Raw genomic sequence first — 23,921 nt, 5'->3', positions numbered from 1 at the left:
AGATTGGGGGTGGGGTGGGGGGTCATTCTGGCCTAAGGGAAATGGCCAGGATAAACCAGCTTTAGTACACAGAGCCTGGAAGGGTGCGGTGGGGTTGTTCAGAATGATGTGAGCTCTTACCCAGTTAACCATCCAGCAGGTCATCTTTGAGATAAACCTACTCAAGTGTTCACGTGTGTGTTCATACGTTGATGAATAGTTCATTTGTAATGACTGACGCTAGATGTATTGAATCAGCATGCATGTAATGCTACAGGAATATAAGATTGCACAACTAAACCATGGTGCTTTGGAAACCAAGAAGGAAGTGATGGGAATGGAGTTGGAGGGAACACACATGCAAGCTCGGGGATTGTCCCCATTCTGCCCAAAACAGCTCAGTGTCATGTGTGAACTGATCCCATAGCATCTATAAGTGCTGTTTTGGTTGAGGGCTTTCTTATGCCCTGATGCAAAACCTGAAGGACTTCTGGAACAATGGTTTTGCTTGAGTGTTCAGTGTTCATGATCCCTAGTTGGAAAACTGATGGGCTGGGAAACATTCCTGGCCAACTGCCTGGAGGATCCTTGCCAGTCTGGGTGGACTCTACTGGGTTAAATGGATCTTTTGGTTTAGGCTACCTGCCACACTAGTCTGAGGAAACTGCTGAAAAGGGATGAGTGGAAGGGGAGAAACAGCAGAGGGAGTGCTGCTCAGTCCTGCCCCCCAAGTCCATATCTCTGCTTCAGATCCCCCATAGTAGCTATTCTCCCTTGTGGGATGTTCAGTGCCCTTTTCCTCCACGTTTATAATCCTGAGGATTAGAGAAATTTCTGGGGGAATGGTGGGATTTGGAAAAGCGAAAGAGCGTCCCATTTTTTTCACTATGCCTCTACTTCCATCTGCCACCACCAAAAGTGGCTTTTCTTACCTTAAACAAGCTGTTGAGCTACCGTTTAAAAGAGCGTTTGCATGTAACACATAGTTTGGGCCTTACTATAAGCCTAATTCTTAAGTCCTCTAAAATTTTAAGACTGCTCTGAATGTTGTGTTTGGCTGCAGCTCTGGCCCTCCTCTACCAATCCCCAGACACACCATAATAACCAAACAGACCTCCTTTCTTGCAGTGGATGGCCATAGTTGGTGGTTCTGTTTTCATATCTAAGCTCATGGTGTTTAGTTGCGCGGTTCAGAGGCCACAGCTGCTCTCAAAAAAGAAAGAGGCAGAGCAAAGGACAAAATAAACTTGAGCAACTATCACAGTAGCATATTTTTCTCCCACTGGTTTGCTACTGAAAACTCATTGTGCTCATGGTAGACATCTTGAAAGTGAAGTGGTGTTACTGCTGAAGGATCTCGAGCATCCCTGGGGAATTTTTCCTGTTGAGGTTCTCTGGTTCCAAATAAGATATTTGTAGTCTTTCCAGTCTGAAACAGTTGGGAAGTTTTCTCCTTCAAATGTAGCACCCTGCATACTTCCACATTCGTTGCAGAGAGCAAGGGTCAACCTCTATAAGGTTTTCCACAGCACAGAGCTTACTTTTCAGAGGCATCCTAGTGAATGAGATACAGGAGCAGTTTTCTGCTCACCTGAAGCACATCTTATCCAAGTTCTTTCAGACACATGGCTTGCAAAATGCTGGGACACTCGGGTGTGCAGATACTGGTGGCATTGCTGGGTTACCTTTTAGCTTTGCAAGGAAGGCAGGTGATGAGAGCACACTGAAGCTTTATTGACAGAAATGAGGTAAACTTACCACTACAGTGTACTCTCTATAGGAGTACACTGTAGTGAGGAATAGGCCTCAAAATGGTGTGTGTGTGTGTGTGTGTGTGTGTGTGTGCGCGCAGATTGCATTTCCAGGTTCATGTAAACATAGTCCCTGGTTAAATTGTTGAACCCAGGGGTGCTTCTGAAATAACATGGTTGGGAATTGATATGAGCTCCTCTCCATCACCTATGCTCACACGATTTCCCCACAGTCTATAAGCATCAGCTAACCAGCTGTTAATTTTTATTTATTTATTTATTAGGTTTACATACTGCCCTTCTTCAAAAGAATTTCAGGGCAGTTCACAAGATTAGAAATACATAAAGGTAAAGGTAAAGGTACCCCTGCCCGTACGGGCCAGTCTTGACAGACTCTGGGGTTGTGCGCCCATCTCACTTAAGAGGCCAGGGGCAGAAACCTCCACCGACGCTGCAGAATATGAATCGGCCAAAGGCCTGGTTAAAGAGGAACATTTTTGTCCGGTGCCTAAAGATATATAATGAAAGTGCCAGACAAATCTCCCTGGGGAGAGAGCATTCCGAAAAACGAGGAGCCTTCAGAAAACTCAGTGCATAGCATACCTATATAGCTTATTCGTTCATTGCCCTTTGCAACTTTAGTATTGACGGTTCTACTTACACATACATAGTGGTACCTCGGGTTACATACGCTTCAGGTTACATACGCTTCAGGTTACAGACTCCACTAACCCAGAAATATTACCTCGGGTTAAGAACTTTGCTTCAGGATGAGAACAGAAATTGTGCTCCAGCAGCGGCAGCAGGAGGCCCCATTAGCTAAAGTGGTGCTTCAGGTTAAGAACAGTTTCAGGTTCAGAACAGACCTCTGGAACGAATTAAGTACTTAACCCGAGGTATCACTGTATTCAAAGTTAGTTTTCAGATCATTAGCAACAAAATACATAGAGAGTAAAGAATATCATTTTCCCCCAGTCAATTCAGCTCCACGATAGTTGTCTGTGCATCCCCCTGCCCCTTTGACATTGTGAACTATCAACAAAGTAAAAACAAATTAAAAAGGAGGCTCTGAGTGGTCCTGAAGAGCCTTAACTCTGCTAGCCCAGAGTCTGAAGGCGCTCAGAACACCATTAGAAGTCTCCACTGGGTCTTGCCTGTGCTGTGGTTGAAGCCACCAGCACTAAAATGTTGATGAGTCATTTGCTTGTGCAACAGACTTGGGGTAGATGGGGAAGGAAGCACATGACAAAATGTGAACTTCTGCTGCATTCCTGAGATGTGACAGCGCCCAGGGAAGATCCCCCCCACAGCCATGACATTACATTAACAAGATGCTATCCATGTTAACAAACGAAAGGCTGAAAAGGGAAGGGGAAAGTCTTTGCTCCTGGTGCTTGCTCTTAATGGCACCCTCACTGTCTTTAGTGCAGCCCACTTCTGCCTGTATACCTGGATCTGTTGCAGAGCTCGCCAAAGAAGTATTTATTTTGTGACATGGCACATGGAATGTATTTTTGAAGCCTGTGTGTGTGAAAACAGTGGGTGTTAGCTCATCTTGGAAATGAGCAGCGGCTGGAGTACTCTTGGGAAATTTGTCAACAGGCTTTCATGTTTTGGTGCTGTATTCTTCAGACATCACTGAAACTCATTTCACCATCTCTGATTTGCCACCTCTCTACTCAACGTTTATTCTTACTCTTCTGTTCCTTTGGGTTTAAATAAAATCAGGACTTAGGCAGTGATGAGCCGTTGCTGTATTCCTGTGTGAAATATATAGTTGCTTTTGATTTACACTGGCTTTGGTCAAGTGCCACAGAGGGCAGAGTTCCCTGCCGCACCAAACTACTCCTTTGCAAAATGGAAAGTTAGCCCATTTTCACTTCAAGTATTTTCTATTGGTTTACATCAGTAATCAGCATCAATCTGTCAAATCTGAAGGAGTCGATTTTTTGCTTTTTGTTGGCAAGAGAAAGTCACTATTTGTGTAGTAAAACAAACAAAAACAACACCATCCCAGAGACCTTTGGAATGGTAACCTTAAATTAGCAAGACAGCCAACAAGTCTTCCACTTCCAGGTCTCTGCATGTTGTGGAAATGATTTCGTGTGTGTGTGTGTTTTTAAAAAATCACATGATCCTTTCAAGTTCCGATTCAGATTTTAAGTAGTGCAAAAGCCAAGTTTGGGTGGAAGATCAATGTGACAGAAACATCCTTAAAGCCTGCATTGTGCTTTGGAGAGGCAGTAGTAGCACTCACCCTTGGCTTTCCTATAGCAGCTGATTCCTCCTTGTCCTATTCTCTCGCCATTATTTTTTGCATCCTACTGGTGTGTAGAGATCAGAGGTTGCTGTTGGCGCTGTGTTAACGTGTGAAATGGCAGACTCCCTTCCTCCTAAGGACATTAAACTTTTTGCATCTGAAAGAGAGCTTGGCTGGGGAGATATCTGAGCTTAGGATATTTTTAATGGAGCAGAGTCATAGTTGTTCATCAGAGTCCACATTGTGTTGAATAGTACAGAATCACGACAGCTGCACTGACATTTCAACTTGGATTCTAAAGTGTGATGAACTTGTTTGGAACGCCAGATGGCTAAAATGGGCTCTGCAAGGCGATGGCTCCTTGCAGCAGCTGGAACAGCAAGGAAGCTCCCTTATCAATAGTGTCTACTCTGAATGGCACAGGTTCCTGGGGGTTTCGAATGAACGTTTCCCTTGTCCTACCTGGTGAAGCCAGCAATTGAACCACATGACTCTTTGAATGCAAAGTGTGTGCTCTGTCACTCCGCTGCTGCCCTTCCCCCAAACATGACTTGCCATGTGCTTCTCAAACATCTCCCAGAGAGAGAGAAGGGTGTCTTTGTGTTTTTGCCAGACATTTCTGTGGTGGTTAGATGTATGATGTAGAGCACACGGAGCCCTTTCCAGCCAGCCTCTGTTTGGCATCCATAATGCATTCCCACCCTAATCCCCCTTGCTCTTCCTAAGTTCCCACCTGTTTCAGCTGTTTTCCTCTGGGTCCAGCTCATTTTGTTGCCCTGACGTCCAGTTTTGCATGTTATCTTGTCAAATATTCGCAATCTGACCAGTCTCTCTTGGTGCTGTAATATACTCTACTGGGAAAAACATCCTACAAACTATATACAGTGGTACCTCTTCAGGTTACAGACGCTTCAGGTTACAGACTCTGCTAACCCAGAAATAGTACCTCAGGTTTAGAACTTTGCTTCAGGATGAGAACAGAAATCGTGCTCCGGCGGCAGCGGGAGGCCCTATTAGCTAAAGTGGTGCTTCAGGTTAAGAACAGTTTCAGGTTAAGAACAGACCTCCAGAACGAATTAAGTACGTAACCAGAGGTACCACTGTAGAGATATGTCCAATGCAGATGTGTTTCAACAGCAACAAGGGGAGGTCATGGAGTGAAGACATCTCTGTGTGATAAGTGCACTACTGCATAAACCAATCCAAAAGCAGATATTAAAATCCTCCACAGTCAGCTGGCTATGCAGTTTCTTCTGGATTCATCTGGTTAGCGCAGGATCATGGTGTCTGAAGGGCAGGCTGTGTAATACAGTAGTTAACTCTGATACAGTTGAGTTTTCTTAACCACTCTGCTTCAAAATAGTTGCTCTGCTTTTTTAAGCCCAGAAGAGCTTAAACTTGAGTCCTATTGTATTGGACACTTCTCAGGGGGCTTGAATTTCAGAGCCTTGATATTCAACCTTCCTAATTTTATTTTATATGTGAGTTGACTTAGGCCACAGCTGCAGTCTTAAAAGTGCTGTTTGGGAAGTAATTCCCCTTTCTGTTCTGGACTTCCTTCAGAGGAGGACTGAGCTGCTATAAACTCAGCCGCAGTTGCGCAAAGCAAGCAGAGGGTATAGAAAAGCACGCAGGAGTTCCTGTGACACTTTAGAAAGAAGATAAATGTGTTTTTTCTCCCTGCTCCATTCAGGTCAGAAGCCCTACCCCTGTCAAAAATGTGATGCCTTCTTTTCCACCAAATCTAACTGTGAACGCCACCTCTTACGCAAACACGGAGTTGTCAACTACTGTCTGAGAAGAAACGGGCTTATCCCCCAGTCTAAAGAAAGTGATGCTGGAGCTCATGATAGCACAGGTAGCTCTTTTAGGTTGTTCCAGAGTTTAAAACAAAGTCGTGTTTCTTTTTTCCTTCGGGCCCCTCAGATGAATGGCTGGCTAGGTGTCACAGCAGCACAGACATGTGTGATTACAATGAGGGGTGCCCTCTTTTAGGAAGATTATATCAAATCGGGCCACTGGTCCACTTAGTCCAGGGTTTTGCAAACTTCGGTCTCTAGCTGTTTTTGAACTACAACTCCTAGGACCAGTGGACAGGGATGATGGGGATTGTATTCCAAAAACAGATGGAGACCCAAGTTTGCGGAATACTAGCCCAATACTGTCTACACTTGATCAAAGCATTTCAGCTTGCTCCTGTTCAATCACTCTTATCTCCCAGGGTGATTTAATAGCCAGGCCATCTGCCTATCACCAGTCACCACATAATTATTTTCTATCAGCGGAGAGCCAATAGTGAGATGGTCAATCCGCCATTCCTTCTCCCAGAAGTCCCCCAGTATTATTTACACTGACCGGCAATGAGTTTTAGCCTGGGAATCTTTCCCAGCCATGCTGGGAAGCGAATTGTGCAAACTTCAAACCATCAATTTTGCATGCAAAGCAGATGCTACACTGCGCTGCAGTCCTCCTCTGTTGTAAATGCCCTCCAGCTCCGTTAAAGTCCAGTGTTTATAAGTAGAAAAGGCCCTCTGTTAAATCCTGCCCATGCTCCTCCTGACGCAACCTGCTGTTTTTTTCCAGGTGGGGCACCCAGAGCTGGAGAGAGGTAGTTTCAGAACAAGGAGGGAAGCATTCATTGTCCCCTCATTCTGGACATAGATGGCCCATCCGTTCTTCATACGAGATCACCAAGGCTCACAATGTGTATTACACAATAGATGTGCTTCTGTACAGCCCTGAGAAGGGAGTGGGTGCTGAGTAAATAATGACCTGATAGCACCCAGGGTAGTTGTTGTTTTCATTGCTTCTAGTTTGATTAAATAGGTTAAGCAACTTAGATACTTTTTTTCCCCTATCGTTACAGCAAGAGAGCTTTGCCTTATTATGACCAAGTTCTGCAAATTGTAGTTGTGATGAAGTCTAGTTTGTTAAAATTACAGACATGCAGTGGACGCTCAGGTTGCGAATGTGATCCGTGTGGGAGGCACGTTCGCAGCGCCGCATCTGCGCACGCGTGGGTCGCAATTTGGTGCTTCTGTGCATGTGCAAAGCGCGATTTAGCCAAAACCCAGAAGTAACCCGTTCCGGTACTTCCAGGTTCGGTGCGGTGCGCAACCCGAAAATCCTGAAGCGCCTGTAACCCGAGGTATGACTGCACTGAAAAAGGACACACTTGTGTGCTGAGGAAGTTTTTGATTAGGTTTGACCCAGTTTTCGTTGAACAGCTGGTTGAACCAAAATGAAATTAAATAGCAATTGGATCTCCTGAGTTAGTCTTTGCAGCGGGGAATGTTTTGATCACAAAATAGCTGCCACCTTACCAAAGGTGCTCCCAGTTTAAAAGTCCAGATTGTGTAGAATTGCATCCCCAAATCATCTCTGATCATTCATCTCGTTTCTCAGCTTTGCCAATCCATTCAGAATTTCACAGTAGTTCGAATTTTAAACTAAATCTGAATTTTCAGTTGTATGTAAATCAGATTGTTCTCATTGATTAAAACGATGTGCATTGTGCTTCCCCCCGGAATCTGAAGACATAGGACATGTTTCTAGTGATGTACTGAATTTGCAAAAAGACTATGAAACTTCTGATATCCCAAGAACAACAAAAAGTGTTGGTGCTTTGGTTGTGAAGTTTCTAAATTTTGCTTGGGTACCAGCTCAGCAGCTGCTAACGCTGCTGTGCAGGTAAGTTCAGAACAGGTAATTTAGTAGCTTGAGGAGGGAAACCAGAGGTTTGGTGTGTGTCCTGGAATTTACCCTTATGGTTGTTTAGTTTAGGGGAAAGTTGTCTTCTCCTCCTGCCACCCCCCGATAGGTTGGAGTTGCTTCCTATAACAGATGGCTGAATAAAGGACAGCTTGTGACGATGGTGAGGCATTTGTTACAGGTACCTCTTGAAAAATTCAGACATGAAACGAGAAAGGTCTCTTTGGTGAATCCTTCTATCTGTAAGATTCCTAGCTTACCAAAGTGTTCCACCTAGTGGATGCTGTTTGAGATTGGATCGTGATGATTGGGAGGTGGGGGTGGGCAGAGAACCCAAAACCAACCTGGCTGTTCTGCAGAAATTGAAAGTTCCTATAGTGGATCTTCACTATTTTTCCATAGGGCTGTTGCAACTTTAGGTGCCTTGCGTAACTTCTTTCTCATTGCTATTACATGCATTATTTGCCTCCCTCAGTACGGTGTGTGTGTGTGTGTGTGTGTGTGTGTGTGTGCGTGTGCGTGTGCGTGCATGCATGCATGCATGCATTAATGCATAGAAGCAGGTATTAACTTCGGCCTTTTCTGGTCCTCCCCACTGCTGCTGCTACCGCCCCGGTACGTGACTGAAAGAATGAAAAACGAGTCCTTCAGAGGACCCAGAACAGTAGCTTATAACTGAAATCCCTGGAAGCTGGCATGCTTGCGTTGCATAACTGTCCGTTATGCAAATGATATAGTCCTTTATCTCTCGCATTCATATGTAGGCATTTCAGTTAGACCTGTTTTGAGGGTTTTTTTAATACCTCAGAGGCTCCACCCAGTTAGTCTTTTAGATTTCAAGGTTTTAAGTAGTGAATTCCAGTTTCTGCCCCACCCTGTAAAGAGTTCCTCCTTTAGCCATGACAAGAATGCACTGTTCACACTTTGCTTCCTAGTTCTTTCACAAAAGCCAGAAGTGTTTTGCCACCCTTAAATAGGCTTATAGGGACAATACATGCAACAGCCATGTATTTTTTAGTGAAACATTAACGGTTTTTATTTTGGGAGTGTGCGCACGCTAAAATAGGTCCTGCTGTTGTTGTTGCCATCCATCTGTCTTGAGAGGCAATGGAGTGCACTTCCAGGGGTAAAGTCAAACTGTTGTGTTAGCAGCACCAAAGTGACCTCCCCAGGACTCAAGCCTGGGCAGTGTGTATGGAAATCCTGGGCTGCCCAGGCAAGACCTCCCTCTTGGACTTGCGGCTGTGGTCCAAAGGAAAGCAGAGCAATATATATTGCTAAATAGGTCCTCTCTTTCAAGGAAAGTCAACAGAATGTGCTAAGTGAATACTAAAAGGTGGGCAACTTCCAAGAATAGGGAGTCTAGTTGCAGGTTTATTTTTAAAACTGGCATACCACCTAATTTTCAAGAGACAAGGCAGCTTCCAAATACCACACATAGCTCACCATCCTATTTCCTAACCCCAATTAGTTCACGTGGTCATTAGTTGGTTGCTCCTGAAACTAAGCTTGGAACACACAAAAGATAATCCGACTGGAATAATTCCCACATTCTAGTATCTGAAAATGATATTAAATACCCACTCAGAACACCATTTTATCCTTGCAACAACCTTGTAGGGTAGGTTATCCCATGGTGCAGGAATGGGAAACTTTTGGTCCTCATGATCTCATGATCTTGTTGGACTACAACAACTTCATAATCCATTGGCTATGCCTGCAGGGGCTGATGGGAGCAGGTTCCTGATCCCTGCCTTAGGGTGAATAATTCACGCAAGACCACCATTTGAGCATCATTGTAAGGGGGTTGGACTAGAAAACCCCAGGGTTGGACTAGAAAATCCCAGCTCTACAGTTCTATGATTCTAATGGTGATTCTCATGTCCAAACTCAGGATTGTAGCCACTGCATCCTGTTGGTTCTGCTACCTGAAGCAACCAAATTTCTGGATTTCCCCCCATGCTATGACAATGGTCAAAATGTGGTTGTCCCTGCAGGAGGTTCTTGGTGTGGGTGGATGTGCTGCATTTTGCTTTTCTTGAGCTTAAACTACTTAGCTGTATGGATGCTGATTAAAGGAGGAGTCGGTAAAAGGGGAACTAGGAAGCTGCTGTGGTTGTAAGAAAAAATGAGAAATGCTAGCAAATACTTTGCTAGAAAGGCAGAATGCAAACTTGTGATTTCAAGGGGAGATTCCAGGATATTTGCCGCCAGAGACAGTTAAAAAATTATTGTGCTTTTGATTTTGTTGGGGGTGTGTGTTAATTGTTGTTTTCTACTGTGTGTGTGCGTTTGTATGTAACGTGGTAAGTGATGATTCCTCTTTCTATAAAGGAAGGATAGGGTTAAAATATTCTCTCCCACTGAAAGCCACTTAATAGTTCATGTGATCAAGTATTGCTGATTTGGTTGTTTCACAGACTGAATTGGCTCTTGGGGACTTCCCTGCCTTCCATTCTGTGCTGTGGGTTCTTGGGCTCATAATGCCGTCTCTTGAGCTGTAACCTAACTGCTTTGATAAATTCTGAATTACAGGAATGTTGTGATGAAGCTGTTGCCGATCTGCTGTGATGAATATGGTTATATTCATAACCATCTTCTCTGTTTTGTTCCTGGGGATTAGCTATGTTTGCCATTTTGTCTCAAAACGCTGAACATTCCTACCGCTAAAAACAGTTAGCTCACAAATGTGTGCATTGTGGTCTTTGTGCGTTTCCACGTGACCTCTGCACCAGTCCAACTATCCTCATTTTCTCCCATTAAACCCAACATCTTATCACCAGTCTGCTTTAAAACATCTATAGCTTGTTGATTTCTGTCCGTCTCGGCCTTGAAAGTCATCTTCTTTTCCAAGGACCCTCCCTATCTTAGGTTTTGAGGTTCTCGTTCATAAATACGTGCTCTGTGTATCAGCATGAAAGGAACCTAAACATTTCTTTTTATCAAGAGTTTGTAAATCCCCCATAGTTACTCAGCAGCTGTTAAGCATTCATGAGTTGAAGGCTTAGACTTGTAATCTGTAGCTTTTTAGCTTTCTTGTGCTTGTCATGTGTAGAAGGCCTTCTTAAAAACTCAGATGCGTGCTAACCATACAAGGTGATTGAGTTTACTCAGGCCAATATATCAATAGATGTAATAAAAAAACTAAAGGATGCTGTGTTGGTCTGTTAAAAAACAGTAGTAGCCCAAAATCCAAGGTCGAGCAAAACCTATATTAGTGCCAACCAAAATGTCACAAAAGCGAGCAAGCTTTTGATTTCTCCAGAACTTCAGCAGGCTCAAAGCGAGCCACCAATTTTGCATTTAGTTCTTAAGAACTAAAGATATGGTGTTCATCTACTGCTTTGGCTCTTCATGAAAGAAAGAGGAGAAATGGAAAGGCCATTCATTGGCAGCAAAGGGGCAACAGTTTTAAAATGGTTGCCCTGATCCAATAGAAGGACAGGAAAATGCTGAAGGGATCTCGTTTCCACAGCTTTAAAGCTTTTAACAATATGTCAAGATCTACTCAACAGAAGGATGGGGCCCTCTGTGTCCCCTCCCAAATAGATACCCCATCAGGGGTACTGAACACCGTCATGCCCTGCCCTGCTCTCAGGTCAGGCATGGAGGAATCATATACAGTGGTACCTCGGGTTACAAACACTTTGGGTTAGCGCCTCAGGTTAAGAACGGTTTCGGGTTAAGAACGGACCTCCGGAACAAATTAAATTCGTAACCCGAGGTACCACTGTACACAGGATAGATATCCCTTCCCTCATGTTAGATCAGGGTGAGTGCATTTTGTTAACAGGTAGATCTGTCTTTAATTTTTCTTACATTTTTAGGCTTTGTCCATCTAAGCACATGCCTTTTAAAATAAAATTGCCAACTCGCCAAAAGTAAAAACATGCAGTTTGTTTTTTCTTAGTTGGAAAACAAAATGTGGCGATCCTTGTTGTTGTACGCACCAAATCTTGTGCAGATACAAGTTTCTGTGTCTTCATGCTGGCTTTGTTCAGCTGTCAGCTGTACCCAAACAGTTAATCACATGGAACAGATGCTCAGGGGTGCTATGCCAGGCACTGACATGCTACTGTTGGGCGTGTGAGTTGGGCTAAAGTGTTTTGCACCAAGGTTGGCTGTAACACTATTGATTTGACTTGGAGGTCCAAGAATAATAGCTCTTAAGTTGGTGAAAAACACACATCCAATCATGCCTTCTGATGTTATCCTTGACCAGGAATGTGTTGGACCCTGACTCAAAACAAATTTATGCGTGGGTGGCTGTGAAGTGAAACGTTATGTGTGTGTGATGATTCCTGGTGCTTTTGATTGCTGAGGAACTTCAATGTTTCTCTTGTTTTCTCTTGCAGACAGCCAATCGGATCTGGAGAATGCAAGTGTGGGAAGTGAAGCGTTAGACTTGACCTCTGGTGAAAGAAACCACCTAGAGGAGGCCGCTGAGCTTCCAGACCCTGAGCGCAGTCCCAAAGAGGAGGAGAAGATGGACACATCTCAAGGGGAAGAAGATGCACAAGAGAAACTCAGCGAGGACGAAGAGGGGCCAGAAGAAGACTCTGCCAGTAACAGGAGCCTTGACCTCAATTTTGCTAGCAAGCTCATGGACTTCAAGCTGGCTGAGAGCGACCAGAGCACTGGTAGCGGCATTCAGGCAGAAAAGAAGCATACCTGTGACATTTGCGGGAAGTCCTTCAAGTTCGCGGGCACTCTCAGCCGGCACAAAAAGGCTCACGAGCGCGATGACAGGAAGGACGAAAAGAGCAGCGAGGACGAAAGCAAGAGCGTCCAAGGCGGAGGCCAAGTTCCTATGGCTCAGGAGGAGTCTTCTCCTGAGCAGGAAGAGCCCACAGGAGACCTAAAGGCAGCAGAGTCTCCCATGGACGGTGAGGCCACGGGGAAGGAGAACGAGGAAAGCGAGAGCATCTCCGAGGGGGAGAGCATGGAGCGGAAGTCTTCGGAGAAGAGCGACGACGACAGGAAGCCAAAAGCGAACGGCGGGACTAAGAGCGAGTCAAAGGCAGACAAGAGGAAGAAAGTCTGCACAGTGTGCAACAAGCGATTTTGGTCTCTGCAAGACTTGACGAGGCACATGAGGTCCCATACAGGTAAGAGGGTATTATTCACAACAGTATGACTGTGAGGAAAGGCTGTAGCCTGGTGCCCGAGTACTGTGTGAAGCAGCTCCTAGGTTCGTTCCCAGCATCTCCCCTGTCTGAAAACCTAGGGAGCTGCCACCAGTTTAGATGATCCTCAACCAGGAAGGTTTGACTTGCCTATTTCTGTAGACAAGCAATAGGCAGAGGAGGGAAAACAGCCTTGCATCTCCCACCTTGTACATACGGCTAGAGTGCTTACTATGTTTCTTTTCAAAGAGGTATTCTTGTGCTCTCTTCAACCCTTATAATATCCAGAATCCTTTAGCTGCAGCACGTTACCCACTTTTAATTTTTTGCTGTAGTTTTTTTTTAAAAACTGTTTTTCCCTGGCCTTCCCTTCCTTTTTTAAAAAATGAAAAAATAAAATAAATTAACCAGTCTTGTTATAGCAAAGCACAGCCATCAGGAAATAGAACTCAGTTCATTCTCCCTGTGCATTACTTTATTTGCTCTTCGGCTGAAGGTTGAAAAGGAAGTGCTGATTCATGAGCTGTTGGGCTGTTTTTCGTGTTCCTAGGGCTGTATTATGCCAATTGGAAAATAAGTGAAAATTTGGTGTGTGTTTTTCCCTGAAAGAGAAGGAAGCCTGTTTACACTGCAGAGGGAAAGTGCTTTGTCACTGCTGCTGGAGGCATTTCACGAAATTTCTGCAGAAAGCACACTAGCTGAAACGTGAAGAATGAACACCTCGTAAATCGCTCACGTTGCATGCAGCATGTCAAACTATTTTGGCCTAATTCTTGCTAAGAGCATCTCTCTAGCTATCTATTTGCAAAGTCAAAGCCCCCTTGGAAATAATCTTTTTGGGGCACTTAACTATGGTTGTAGAGAGACTAACAACAACAACAACAACAATAATATTATAATAATAATTTATTATTTATACCCCGCCCATCTGGCTGAGTTTCCCCAGCCACTCTGGGCAGCTTCCAACTGAATATTAAAAACAATACAGCATCAGACATTAAAAACTTCCCTAAACAGGGCTGCCTTCAGTTGTCTTTTAAAAGTAAAATAGTTGTGTATTGCCTTGACATCTGCTGGGAGGGCGTTCCACAGGGCAGGCGCCACTACCGAAAAGGCCCTCTGCCTGGTTCCCTGTAACCTCACTTCTTGCAGCAAGGCCCTCGGCGCTGGACTTCAGTGTCCAGGCTGGATGATGGGGGAGGAGACGCTCCTTCAGGTATAATGCACCGAGGCCGTTTAGGGCTTTAAAGGTCAGCACCAACACTTTGAATTGTGCTCGGAAATGTACTGGGAGCCAATGAAGTATGAAAATAAAGTGCAGACGCACAGATCTTCAGAAAAGTAACTGGTTTTGCCAGGTTTTACTCCCAAGAGTCAGGGGTTAAGCAAGCAAATGAAAACATGGAGTACATTCAGACTATGGTCCATAGAGTTTCTTGTTTTGCTGTAAAAGCTCCTGCTTTTAGTTTGCTGTGAGTGGTTAGAAGGGGAACCTGCCTCCCTCCAGATGATGGGTTCCCAACTCCCATCAGTGCAAGTTTATATGGCTCAGAGATCAGGGATGATGAGAGTTGCCATCAACAACAACTGGAGGACCACAGGCTCCCCATCCCTGATCTCATTGAAATCCGGTGTCCCTTTTCCGTGACAATAAACATGATCAGTTCTTAGTGAAACCAACATGAGCTTCCATCCTGGCAGAATCACCTCTTCCATGGTGGGAAATCAAAGGTCACGATATCGCTGATGTTTTCATGGTCTTGTCAGATGAAAAATGCAGGGTTGCCGTTTTATGAGGGGCAATATTCTAAGAAACCTAAATTTGCATTCCTATATGGCACAATCTCCTGCCAACATAGCAGTTCGAAAGCATGTCAAAGTGCAAGTAGATAAATAGGTACCACTCCGGCGGGAAGGTAAACGGCGTTTCCGTGCACTGCTCTGGTTCGCCAGAAGCGGCTTAGTCATGCTGGCCACATGACCTGGAAGCTGTACGCCGGCTCCCTTAGCCAGTAAAGCGAGATGAGCACCGCAACCCCAGAGTCGGCCACGACTGGACCTAATGGTCAGGGGTCCCTTTACCTTTACAGCACAATCACTTGCCTTCTGCCAGCTTCTGCAAAATAGGTTTGTGTTATGTGGCAGACTGCATTCCAACCCTGGAAGGAAGGAAGGAGTTTGTAAACTTTTCTGTCTTGATTTTATCCTAGGGGAGCGACCTTACAAATGTCAAACCTGCGAACGGACCTTTACTCTGAAGCACAGCTTGGTTCGCCACCAGCGTATCCATCAGAAAGTAAAGAGTGCTAAGAACCACGAGAAGGAGAGCGACCGAGAGGACGGCCACTCTCGGGGCGAGGAAGAAAGCGAAAACGAGTCTCTCCACAGCAGCACCAACCCCATCTCGGAAAACGAGTACGACTCGCTTGCTGGGTTCGGAAGCCATTCCCCAGTCACCAGGAGCCGCAAGGAAAGCCTTGTCAACGCCACAAAGGAGGCCATTTGCAAAGAAGACAAACCCACCAGTGGGAATCGGACGGCAGGCTCATGTCCTGCAGAGTCCAGCAAGAACGCCCAGAAGCAAACAGAGTCCCGAGGGAAAGGTGATCGCGGGAGCCCGTCTGGCTTCATCCAGGACTTGCTGGAGATTCACAACAAAAAATCTTCCATGAGTCACATTCTCGCCTCTGCAGAGAGTGCACCTCAGCTCTTGGGAGTCGAATGACGGCTGCAGAATCATCAGCCGCACCCCCAGCGAACTGACCCAGCGTACACGGAATAAAGTTGACAATGCAAGCTTTTTTTCTTTTTCTTTTTTGAGATGCTGAATTGGCCTGCTGTCAGTTATGCAGGAATGGGCTTGAGGGCTGGGGAATTGGTGGGAGTCGGAAGATGGCAGTCTGGATTCAGTGCCATAAGTCTTTCAGTATAAAAAAAATGCAAAAGACTACAGTTATATACTGATTTGAGTGCCTTACTACTTTATTAGGTCTTTTGGTATCATAGGTTTTTTTAAAAAAAAAACAACACACGCAAACAAAAAGATGATTTAAAAAAAATATTAATGACAATTATTTGGAGAGGACCTTTTTCATTTGAGCATTAATGTTTCCTTTTGTATTGGGGTGTGTGAGCTTGTTACTGTATATCTGTGATAGCCGCTTTTGTGTGTTCTCTGAGCTGGAAACAAGGAGTCACTGGGGCAAGGAAGCCCTTGGAAACTTGCAGCCGATAACTGGAAGAAGATTTTGAGAAACCCCCAACAGAGGAACTAGAAATAAGGTGTTGATTTTGTTTTCCTATTCTTGATTTGCTACTTTTCTTTTTGTACTTGCCACACGGGGGGGGGGGGGGCAGGGGGAGAGTTAAAACCAGTTCCAGGTGTAAACATGGTTGATTAAACTTGGTCCAAGCCAAAAACCAGGAAAAGCAAAATGTTCAACCTCACTGACTTCTGCTTCTCTGCCTCTTCCCTTCCACATTCGCGATGATGATGATGTCCTAGCTACTGTCCTTTTGTAAAAGGCTCTTTCTGGCCCTTGTGGACTTAAAGACTCTACAGAAAGAGTTGCATAGCGAACTTTAAAAAGAAAAAAAAAAACCTATGGAAATTATGCACCCACTTGTTATATATATATGTTTGATTTGTGCTTCAATATATTATTGTTATTTTAATATTTTATAAAAAAAAATTTTTTTGTCAGTTTGCTAATCTCTGCGTTCAGCAGAAACCAATGGGCAATATTTGCCCACGGAAATCTACAACGCAGTTTGGATTGCCTGCTTAAATGTTTGTGATCTAATCTCTCCCCGACTCTCCCCGTCGGGATTGCAACTCTTCTACTGTATTTACACAGAGTCCTCTGATCTAGAGAATCAAGTGTAGGCCCACTCAAGCCCCGTTCACACAACCAGAGCAGATAGACTGAACGAGTGTTGCAAGGAGGGAGAGAGTGGGATTGTAAGGGGGGGAAACGACCACTTGTGCCCTATGCGCATACACATTGTACGTGTGTGTGTGTGTGTCATTTTATTTTTCAATTGCAGGATCCCTGGTTGTAGGGACAAGTCCACATGCACCCAGGTGGCATGACTGTAGGGTTGTTCACATGGTCATCTGAGCACTGCTGCCATCCCACTCCCTCCTTCCCGCTGTGTATTCAGTTTATCCAAGTTGGTTGCATTGACAAGGCCTAAGCCTTTGTTGAAACTGCACGGGGTGTGGGCAGGGGGCATTTCATGGGTGAACAGTTCGTTGCGAGTTAGTGAAAAGGAGAAGGATATTGATGGAATTAGCAGCAGGCTGGCGCGGAGAGAAATGCGAGGGGCAAGGAGGTCCTCCAAATTGCATGAGGAAGGCACTGCAGGATTCTGTGAAGTTGATGTTCGAAACTGCAATAGTTGTGTTATCAATTTTTTTTAATGAGCACGATGATTCAGTCTTCCAGATTAAATGTAGAAAAGAAAATTGCAAGCCTTAAATGATGCCGCTACCTTACTGTGCTTTAAAGCAAAATAAAGAAAATACTTACCGGCGATAAAACTAGGGATTGACAAAATAAATGTCCTTTCCAAAATTTTCCATGAAGTTGGGAGCCAGGATTAGACTGCATATCCTGTTGCTGGCAGCAGGAGCCATTGCAAGTCAACCACATTAGGACTGTGACCTGCAGACCAGTTAAGCTGGCATGCTGGGATGTAAGCTTTATTTTCACCCTGAACCTATTTATTTAGAGGGAGAAAAACAATCCATTAGTTTGAACTTCCTTCTCTTGAATCACATGATCAAGATTATCTGCATTGTTACATTCCTTCATTTGCATTTAAAGATACAGACACAGAGTTGGATTTAAATTGTGCCTCTCGGTCACGTTGCTGCCACCAGGCTCTGCAGAATGGCTCTCACAGATACATTTCATGAGTTTTCCGAGGTCTGTGTGTCATGCTCTATATTCAACCTTTCCAGCTTGATGGAAACACACATCTTTGGATGGTTTCACCGATTCTGTAGCTTCCTTTTTTAAAATGTTGGGAAGTAACATTGGGCTCGTCCCTCAGTTCCATTGGCTGTGAGTCCAGTACTTTGACTTCCCATCTCTCCTGTAAGAATGGAGCCTTTGGAAGTGGGCAATGGAACTGTAGGTGTGCGAACCTTCAGAACTGAAAACGGAACAGAACCAACTTCTGTAGGATGGGCTCTGCTGGGTTTTACCTGTAGTCTGCAGCAGACTGTTCACCAGATTAGACCCAAGTATTCTTGTTCAGATTGACTTGTGGATAAGCATTCTGCCGCAGTAGCTGGGCATTGTGCAGAAAGCTCTGGATCAGGGTTTCCCAAATTTGGATCTCTCCAGCTGCTGTTGGACTACAAATCCCATCATGCCTAGTTAGCAGGACCGGTGGTCAAGGATGATGGGAATTGTAGTCCCAAAACAGCTAGAGACCCAAGTTTGGGAAAGGATGCTCTGGATGGTATCCAACTAAGTCGCACTCAAATGAGACCCACTGAAATCGGTGGACTTCAGTTAGTCATGGCTAACTTCAGTCCCATTAATTTCAATGTGTCTTAAGAGTAGAATTAGTTGGGTACCAGACTTGCCCCTTAGTCTTCTGGGGTAAGAGGGAAGTGAAGCGTTTCTGGAGCCCCTGCTGTTTTACTACCCTGGGCCTCTTTTTCTTCTTCTTTTTCTTCACACTGCTAACCTCTCCTGCCCTCAGTGAGGCTCCGTACCTCAAGTGATCTTGCACAGCCGCACCCCGGTATTCAGTTTGGCAATTGGAAGGACAAAACCCGACACCGATTATCTTTTGAATGTCTGCTGCTTCTTAGCACTTCGAATCAGACTGCACAGGAAGAGGGTAGAAATCATTCTGAGCTGAAAATAGTAAATATATAATAAGAAGCAAGGGGAAAGGTGTTGAGGTATAGATAAGGTTTTGTTGTCATTGAGGGTTTTTTTTAAAAAAATGTTTTGAAACCATTCCTCCAGATTAGTAGAAAATCAGTACCAATGATTCTTTTTACAAAATCCCTCTGTTAAATGAGTCTTTTCATCAAAGCCAATTTAATGCATCCCTTAATTTTTAATTGCTATTATATTATTATTATATTATAATTATTATTTGGGGGTATTTTTGTTCTTGGGCTGGTTTTTAAAATATATATATATATATATAAATTTGCAGCTCTCCACATTAAACTGCGCAATACTGTGGGGGAGAAGCCATTAACTAAACCAGGACTGTCAAAAACTGCTCCCATCCCACCCCAGACTGTGTGGGTCATTCCACGGACATGCCAAGTCTCTTCGCAGGCCAATTCACATGGTTTCTGTATTTTGGGGGTGGGCGGGCACAGGTTTGACAGACGTGAACTAAACTATGCTGCAGGAATAATGTGGCAAATATTTTCCCCGCACCCTGCCGGGACATCTGCTAGCAATAATCACTATTGATTTAAAGCTTTATTTAGCCTTTATCTATATCCTAGTAGATTATAAAATCTTGCCACATTTTATTGATGTTTTTATTAGTCGCGTTTGATGGAGGAAGAAAACCCCTCTGTTCTTGTTTCCCTCCCCCTTTTGTTGATTGCCTCCCCCTCCACCCTCCTCACACTCACAACCCCCCCCCCCCTATATTAAACTGTGAAATTTATAACGTGTTTAAACTATGGGTGAATCTTAGGCTTAGTTTTGCATGTTCAGCTAAATTCGTCTCTACATCTTTCTTTTTTGTTTTGTTTTTTTGATTCCCTCCCCACCTCCTCTTCTCTCAGGGCTTTTTAAAACAACATGTCCCCTCCACCCCTTTCTGAAATTCTCTTGTTGGATTTGCAATGGAGCAAATTCTGAAAATTCAAATCACTACAATAAGCACCTGACTGTGAAAGCAATACATACGGAAGAACGGAAACAAGGTTTAAAAGAGGCAGTTGATGTTTGCAGCTGTAATGGCATAGCTCAGGCTTTCCCTTGTCTGGCAACCTCAAGATTCTTTGGATGGCAGCCTCCACCTGCCCCAGCCAGCATGACCAATGGTCAGGGCTGGTGGAAATTCTAGTCCAAAACCTCTGGAGGGCACCAGATTGGGGAAGGCTGACAAAGTTCATCTGGAGCTAGCTCTTCTGCTGATTTAATTCCAGCTTCGCAATGATTTATAAGAGTCTTTTATCTTCTAGCACCCAAACCCCCAATTCTCCCATCACCCTAGAGCAGACACTGGAGTTACCTCCATGTCCCATGATGAGTCTCTGTGTTGCTACCCCCTGTGTTGGTTGGATCATGAAACTGTGGTGAGATGATTTGTGAGGACAGAGCAGGACACTTGGAGTAGATCCACTAGTGCAGCGTGGGGAACCTGCAGCCCTCCCAGGTGTGTTTGGTCTTCATCTCCCATTCTACCTGGCAGTTGGCCATGCTGAGTGGTGCTGATGCAAGCTGGAATCCAGGAAGATTTTGAGGGGGCGTCAGGTTCGTCATCCTTGTTCTAGCCCCTCGAAGCGATTAAGGGAAAAGGTCCTGGAAAGGAAATAAGGTCTATACACTGAGGTGTTGTGGTAAATCCTTGCCTTGTTTCTTTTAGCATCATAATAGTTTTGAGGAGCCAACGTATCCATTGCAGGTTCTCCCCCTTGCACTGTCCCTGGGCTGGTTGAGTCAAGTTTCGCTAGAGATAAGAGGATGGGGCGTGGGCTGTCTTTTTTGTCCCTCCCCCCTTGTCCCCTCGAGAAGGAAGTTCAATCGTTAAACTTTCAGCCTGTGCAAGGAAACAACAATTAGTGTGTAGAATCCACATGCAGATATATATAATATTATTTTTTTTCTAAAGGGAACTTCTTAAAAAAAACTGCTGCTACAAGTTATGTACAAGACTGGTTTATGCCACATGAACAGAGAATCACGCGTTTTGTTTGGTTGTTTCTATTCCTCTTCTCATTCAGTTGTATGTTACTTCCAAATTCAACATGATGAAAGTAATTGCTGTTCTGTATCAAACAATCTTCGCAATAAAATGTTATATTTAAAAAAACAACAACAACCTTGGAGGTTGCAAAATATGCATTAATTCTTTTGGGGGGGTGTTGTATGTGATTATATTTTAATCCAGTGTGTTGCATGTGACATTTCTAAATGAAGCATGTGCTGAGGGATAGTTCACATTTCTTTCTGTCCTGCCAACTGCAGCTAAGTAAATTTTCTCCCAAACATAAATACCGTATGTGTGTTTCACTACTAATTTCCGGTGAAGCTGCAGTGTTACATCAAAATCAACAGCAGTATTCTGTGTGGCACTTTTAAAGGCTAGCAACTTTTGTAATGGTGTAAACTTTAATGGGCTAGAGTACATCTAATAAAGTAGGCTTTAGCCCATGAAAGCATTATGTCATTATAAAAAAAAGTTAAGTTGCCAAAACACTATGTACAGTGGTACTTCGGGTTACATACGCGTCAGGTTACGGACTCCGTTAACCTAGAAATAGTGCTTCAGGTTAAGAACTTTGCTTCAGGATGAGAACAGAAATCGTGCTCCGGTGGCACAGCGGCAGCTGGAGTCCCCATTAGCTAAAGTGGTGCTTCAGGTTAAGAACAGTTTCAGGTTAAGTACAGACCTCCGGAACGAATTAAGTACTTAACCTGAGGTACCACTGTGTTAAGTAGTGGGTTGACAAAGCAGATGAGACAGGGATTTCTCCAAGTGGTTCTTTATAGTAAGCTGGAACTGAACTGAACTAAACAGCTCAGCTGGCCTGCTTTTATAGGCAGCTGGCTGTCAACACTAACAACAATATCCCAGGGTTTCCCGCCTAAATTAACTGACGTGGACCTGAGTGAAAACTATATACACAATACCCCTGGTGGCAAGGGTGAGAACTTCAATACATAACACTATGTTTATTAGTAGTGATTTAAATTGGCCATGCTTGCTGTTTCACCTCTGTTGAATTATTTGATCATTTATTTAGTTGCTAGGCCATTGGAATAGATAATATCCTAATTACTTTCCCTCATTCCTCTCTGAAATTTATGCCACCAAAATCCAACTTAGAGGAACAGTGCCTTTGCCTGACTAATAATCAGTAAAAAATAATAGCAAAAGGGAAAAGATTCTTAGTTCTTAAATGGGAGGAATTGCTCTTGGTCATGTCTCTCTCTTACCACTGGGAGGCACACTTATAAGAACAAGCAACCCTGGAAGAATATCGGGCTTCTTTTAAATTCTCTCACACGCTGACACTTCCTTGTAAAAACTGGCCACGGACACTCATAACCCCCCTGGAGGCAATTAACTTTGACACACACAATAGAGGAATAGCGGCCAAGTTTCCATGTGCAGAAGGATTTGAAAATAAGAACAGGCAGTCCTAGCAGCATTAATGTTTGATTTGTGGTGTCTTTTAATAATTTCTTCTTATTGGGAACTGCCTTGAATGGGATTTTTAAAAAGTATTTTAAATAAGCTGCCCATTTTGCAATGTGTGTAGATGTAGTTAGGGCAGAGGAGGAGGTGGATAGCAAGGCTTTTGAGATGCCTAAGGCCCTCAAATATAATTTTGCAATTGATGTGGAGACCGTGGAACTTGGCCCAGGAAGAGTCTGTTTCTCAAGGAAGTGGGCCGCCAACATCTTCCAAGTTTCAGGTGCTGAAAGAAGGTCTGAAGCCAGATTGAAATGGGGTAAAATTATTGGCTTTCTAAATTCTCCCCAGGCCATAACGCTCACCAGGCCTCCTCTTCACCAGACTAGAGTTTGTCCTTGAAATGTGGCAATGCTTCTTGCTTTCCTCTTTAGTTTTTTTGGGGGTTGGCAGGGGATAGGCAGTTTGTAGCATACTGTTGCTCCGCCCACTAATGCCTCTTGCACACACCACAGACATGCTTCCCATGGAAAGTTGACCCTCAGACTGAAAACGTTTCCCTGCCTCTGTTCTAAAGCTTTGCCAACATTGCGTGGGTTTGCGTAGCTTGAGCTTTCGTCGCCTTGATTTGTGCGGGAGGCTCTTCGAGCCTGCATCAAGTTTTAAATGTTGTTCCACACCAGCCTAATCTCCATGAGCGGTGTGAGATGCCAGGGGCACGTACCAGGGTCTGTGTTCCCTTGGGGGGCAATTAAGACACATTAGAAACTGTGGTGTCTTTATGGGATATGATTTATTTACACACACATGCAACCTGCACCTGGACGGAGGGGATGCAGAGCGTTCGGTTGGGTTCAGAGGCATCCTATTCACCCATCTCCTGTCTCTGTCACAGTCTTTGCCAACCATCCACTGTGTCAGCTGCCCTTCAATTCCTGTATGGAGTTCTGCCCACTTCCTTTTCCTTCCCAGCAGCACTTGCTGAAAACAGCAACTCCCTGTCTGCTTCCAACATCCCAACCTGGTCACCCTGGCAACCCTTCTTTCCCAAGCCCATTGCAGAAGACATTTCCCTCCACTGTTCACATCAAATACTGCCCAAATTTGGAGACCCAAAACTGGGATGCACATCTTCTGGGGCATACACTCTGGCAAGTCATGTGGTCCTCACTCTCTTCCCTGCGCCCCAAAACTTGGCCCTGAAGAAAGCTGTTTTTCAGGCGGTGAGCCCAGTGAGAGATTGTGGCACCCAAAATGGCCGGTACGATGTCCCGCTTTTTCCGGGACACTTGGCAGATATGACATCAGTAGCCCTTTCCCAAAAGCTACTAGGCCAGAGGGTCTTCTGCTTCGCCCATGACTTACCATTATCCAACAAACCAGGCCATTCTCAGCCTTTTGTTTCTTCAGTGACCCAGTGAGCCATTGCCAGCCCGACCTCATGAGGGAGATTGCCAATATTATTTCCTAGCCTTTGTAAATTTATAAGTTTGTCCAATTTCTAACCCTTCACTGAATATGGTGGTTATGTAGTGGTCGGCCCTTCACAACTCATAACATCATGATGCCTGTTGCTTATCGGAGGAATGGAATAATTTCTGATATTATTTCATGTCTATTCCAGCTTTCGCCCAACTTGCATACATGATTCTCTGCCTCCCCAGTTTTATTCTCACAATGGCCCTGTGAAATAGGTTAGGCTGAGAAGCACTGTCTGGCCCCAGGTCGCCCAGTGTA

At 44.4% G+C, this 23,921-nt stretch overlaps 1 protein-coding gene across 10 annotated transcripts in view; it reads left to right on the top strand.

The window, feature by feature from the left end:
• Window positions 1-21,040, top strand: part of RREB1 (ras responsive element binding protein 1) — a 135,787-nt gene extending 114,747 nt beyond the window's left edge. For 9 of the 10 annotated variants that reach the window (XM_079984900.1, XM_079984903.1, XM_079984904.1 and 6 more), the window contains 3 exons: window positions 5,684-5,848; window positions 12,057-12,809; window positions 15,038-21,040. In XM_079984900.1, coding sequence (XP_079841026.1) covers window positions 5,684-5,848; window positions 12,057-12,809; window positions 15,038-15,552 — 1,433 coding nt within the window. In that variant the 3' untranslated portion in view covers window positions 15,553-21,040. The remainder of the gene's footprint in view (window positions 1-5,683; window positions 5,849-12,056; window positions 12,810-15,037) is intronic. The other variant, XM_079984897.1, reaches the window with a different exon arrangement.
• The last annotated feature ends 2,881 nt before the right edge of the window (window positions 21,041-23,921 follow it).

This window comes from Podarcis cretensis (assembly GCF_951804945.1).
Source record: "Podarcis cretensis genome assembly, chromosome: 7".
In the NCBI taxonomy this organism is placed as follows: Eukaryota; Metazoa; Chordata; class Lepidosauria; order Squamata; family Lacertidae; genus Podarcis; species Podarcis cretensis.
This window is presented reverse-complemented; position numbering and strand designations above follow the sequence as displayed.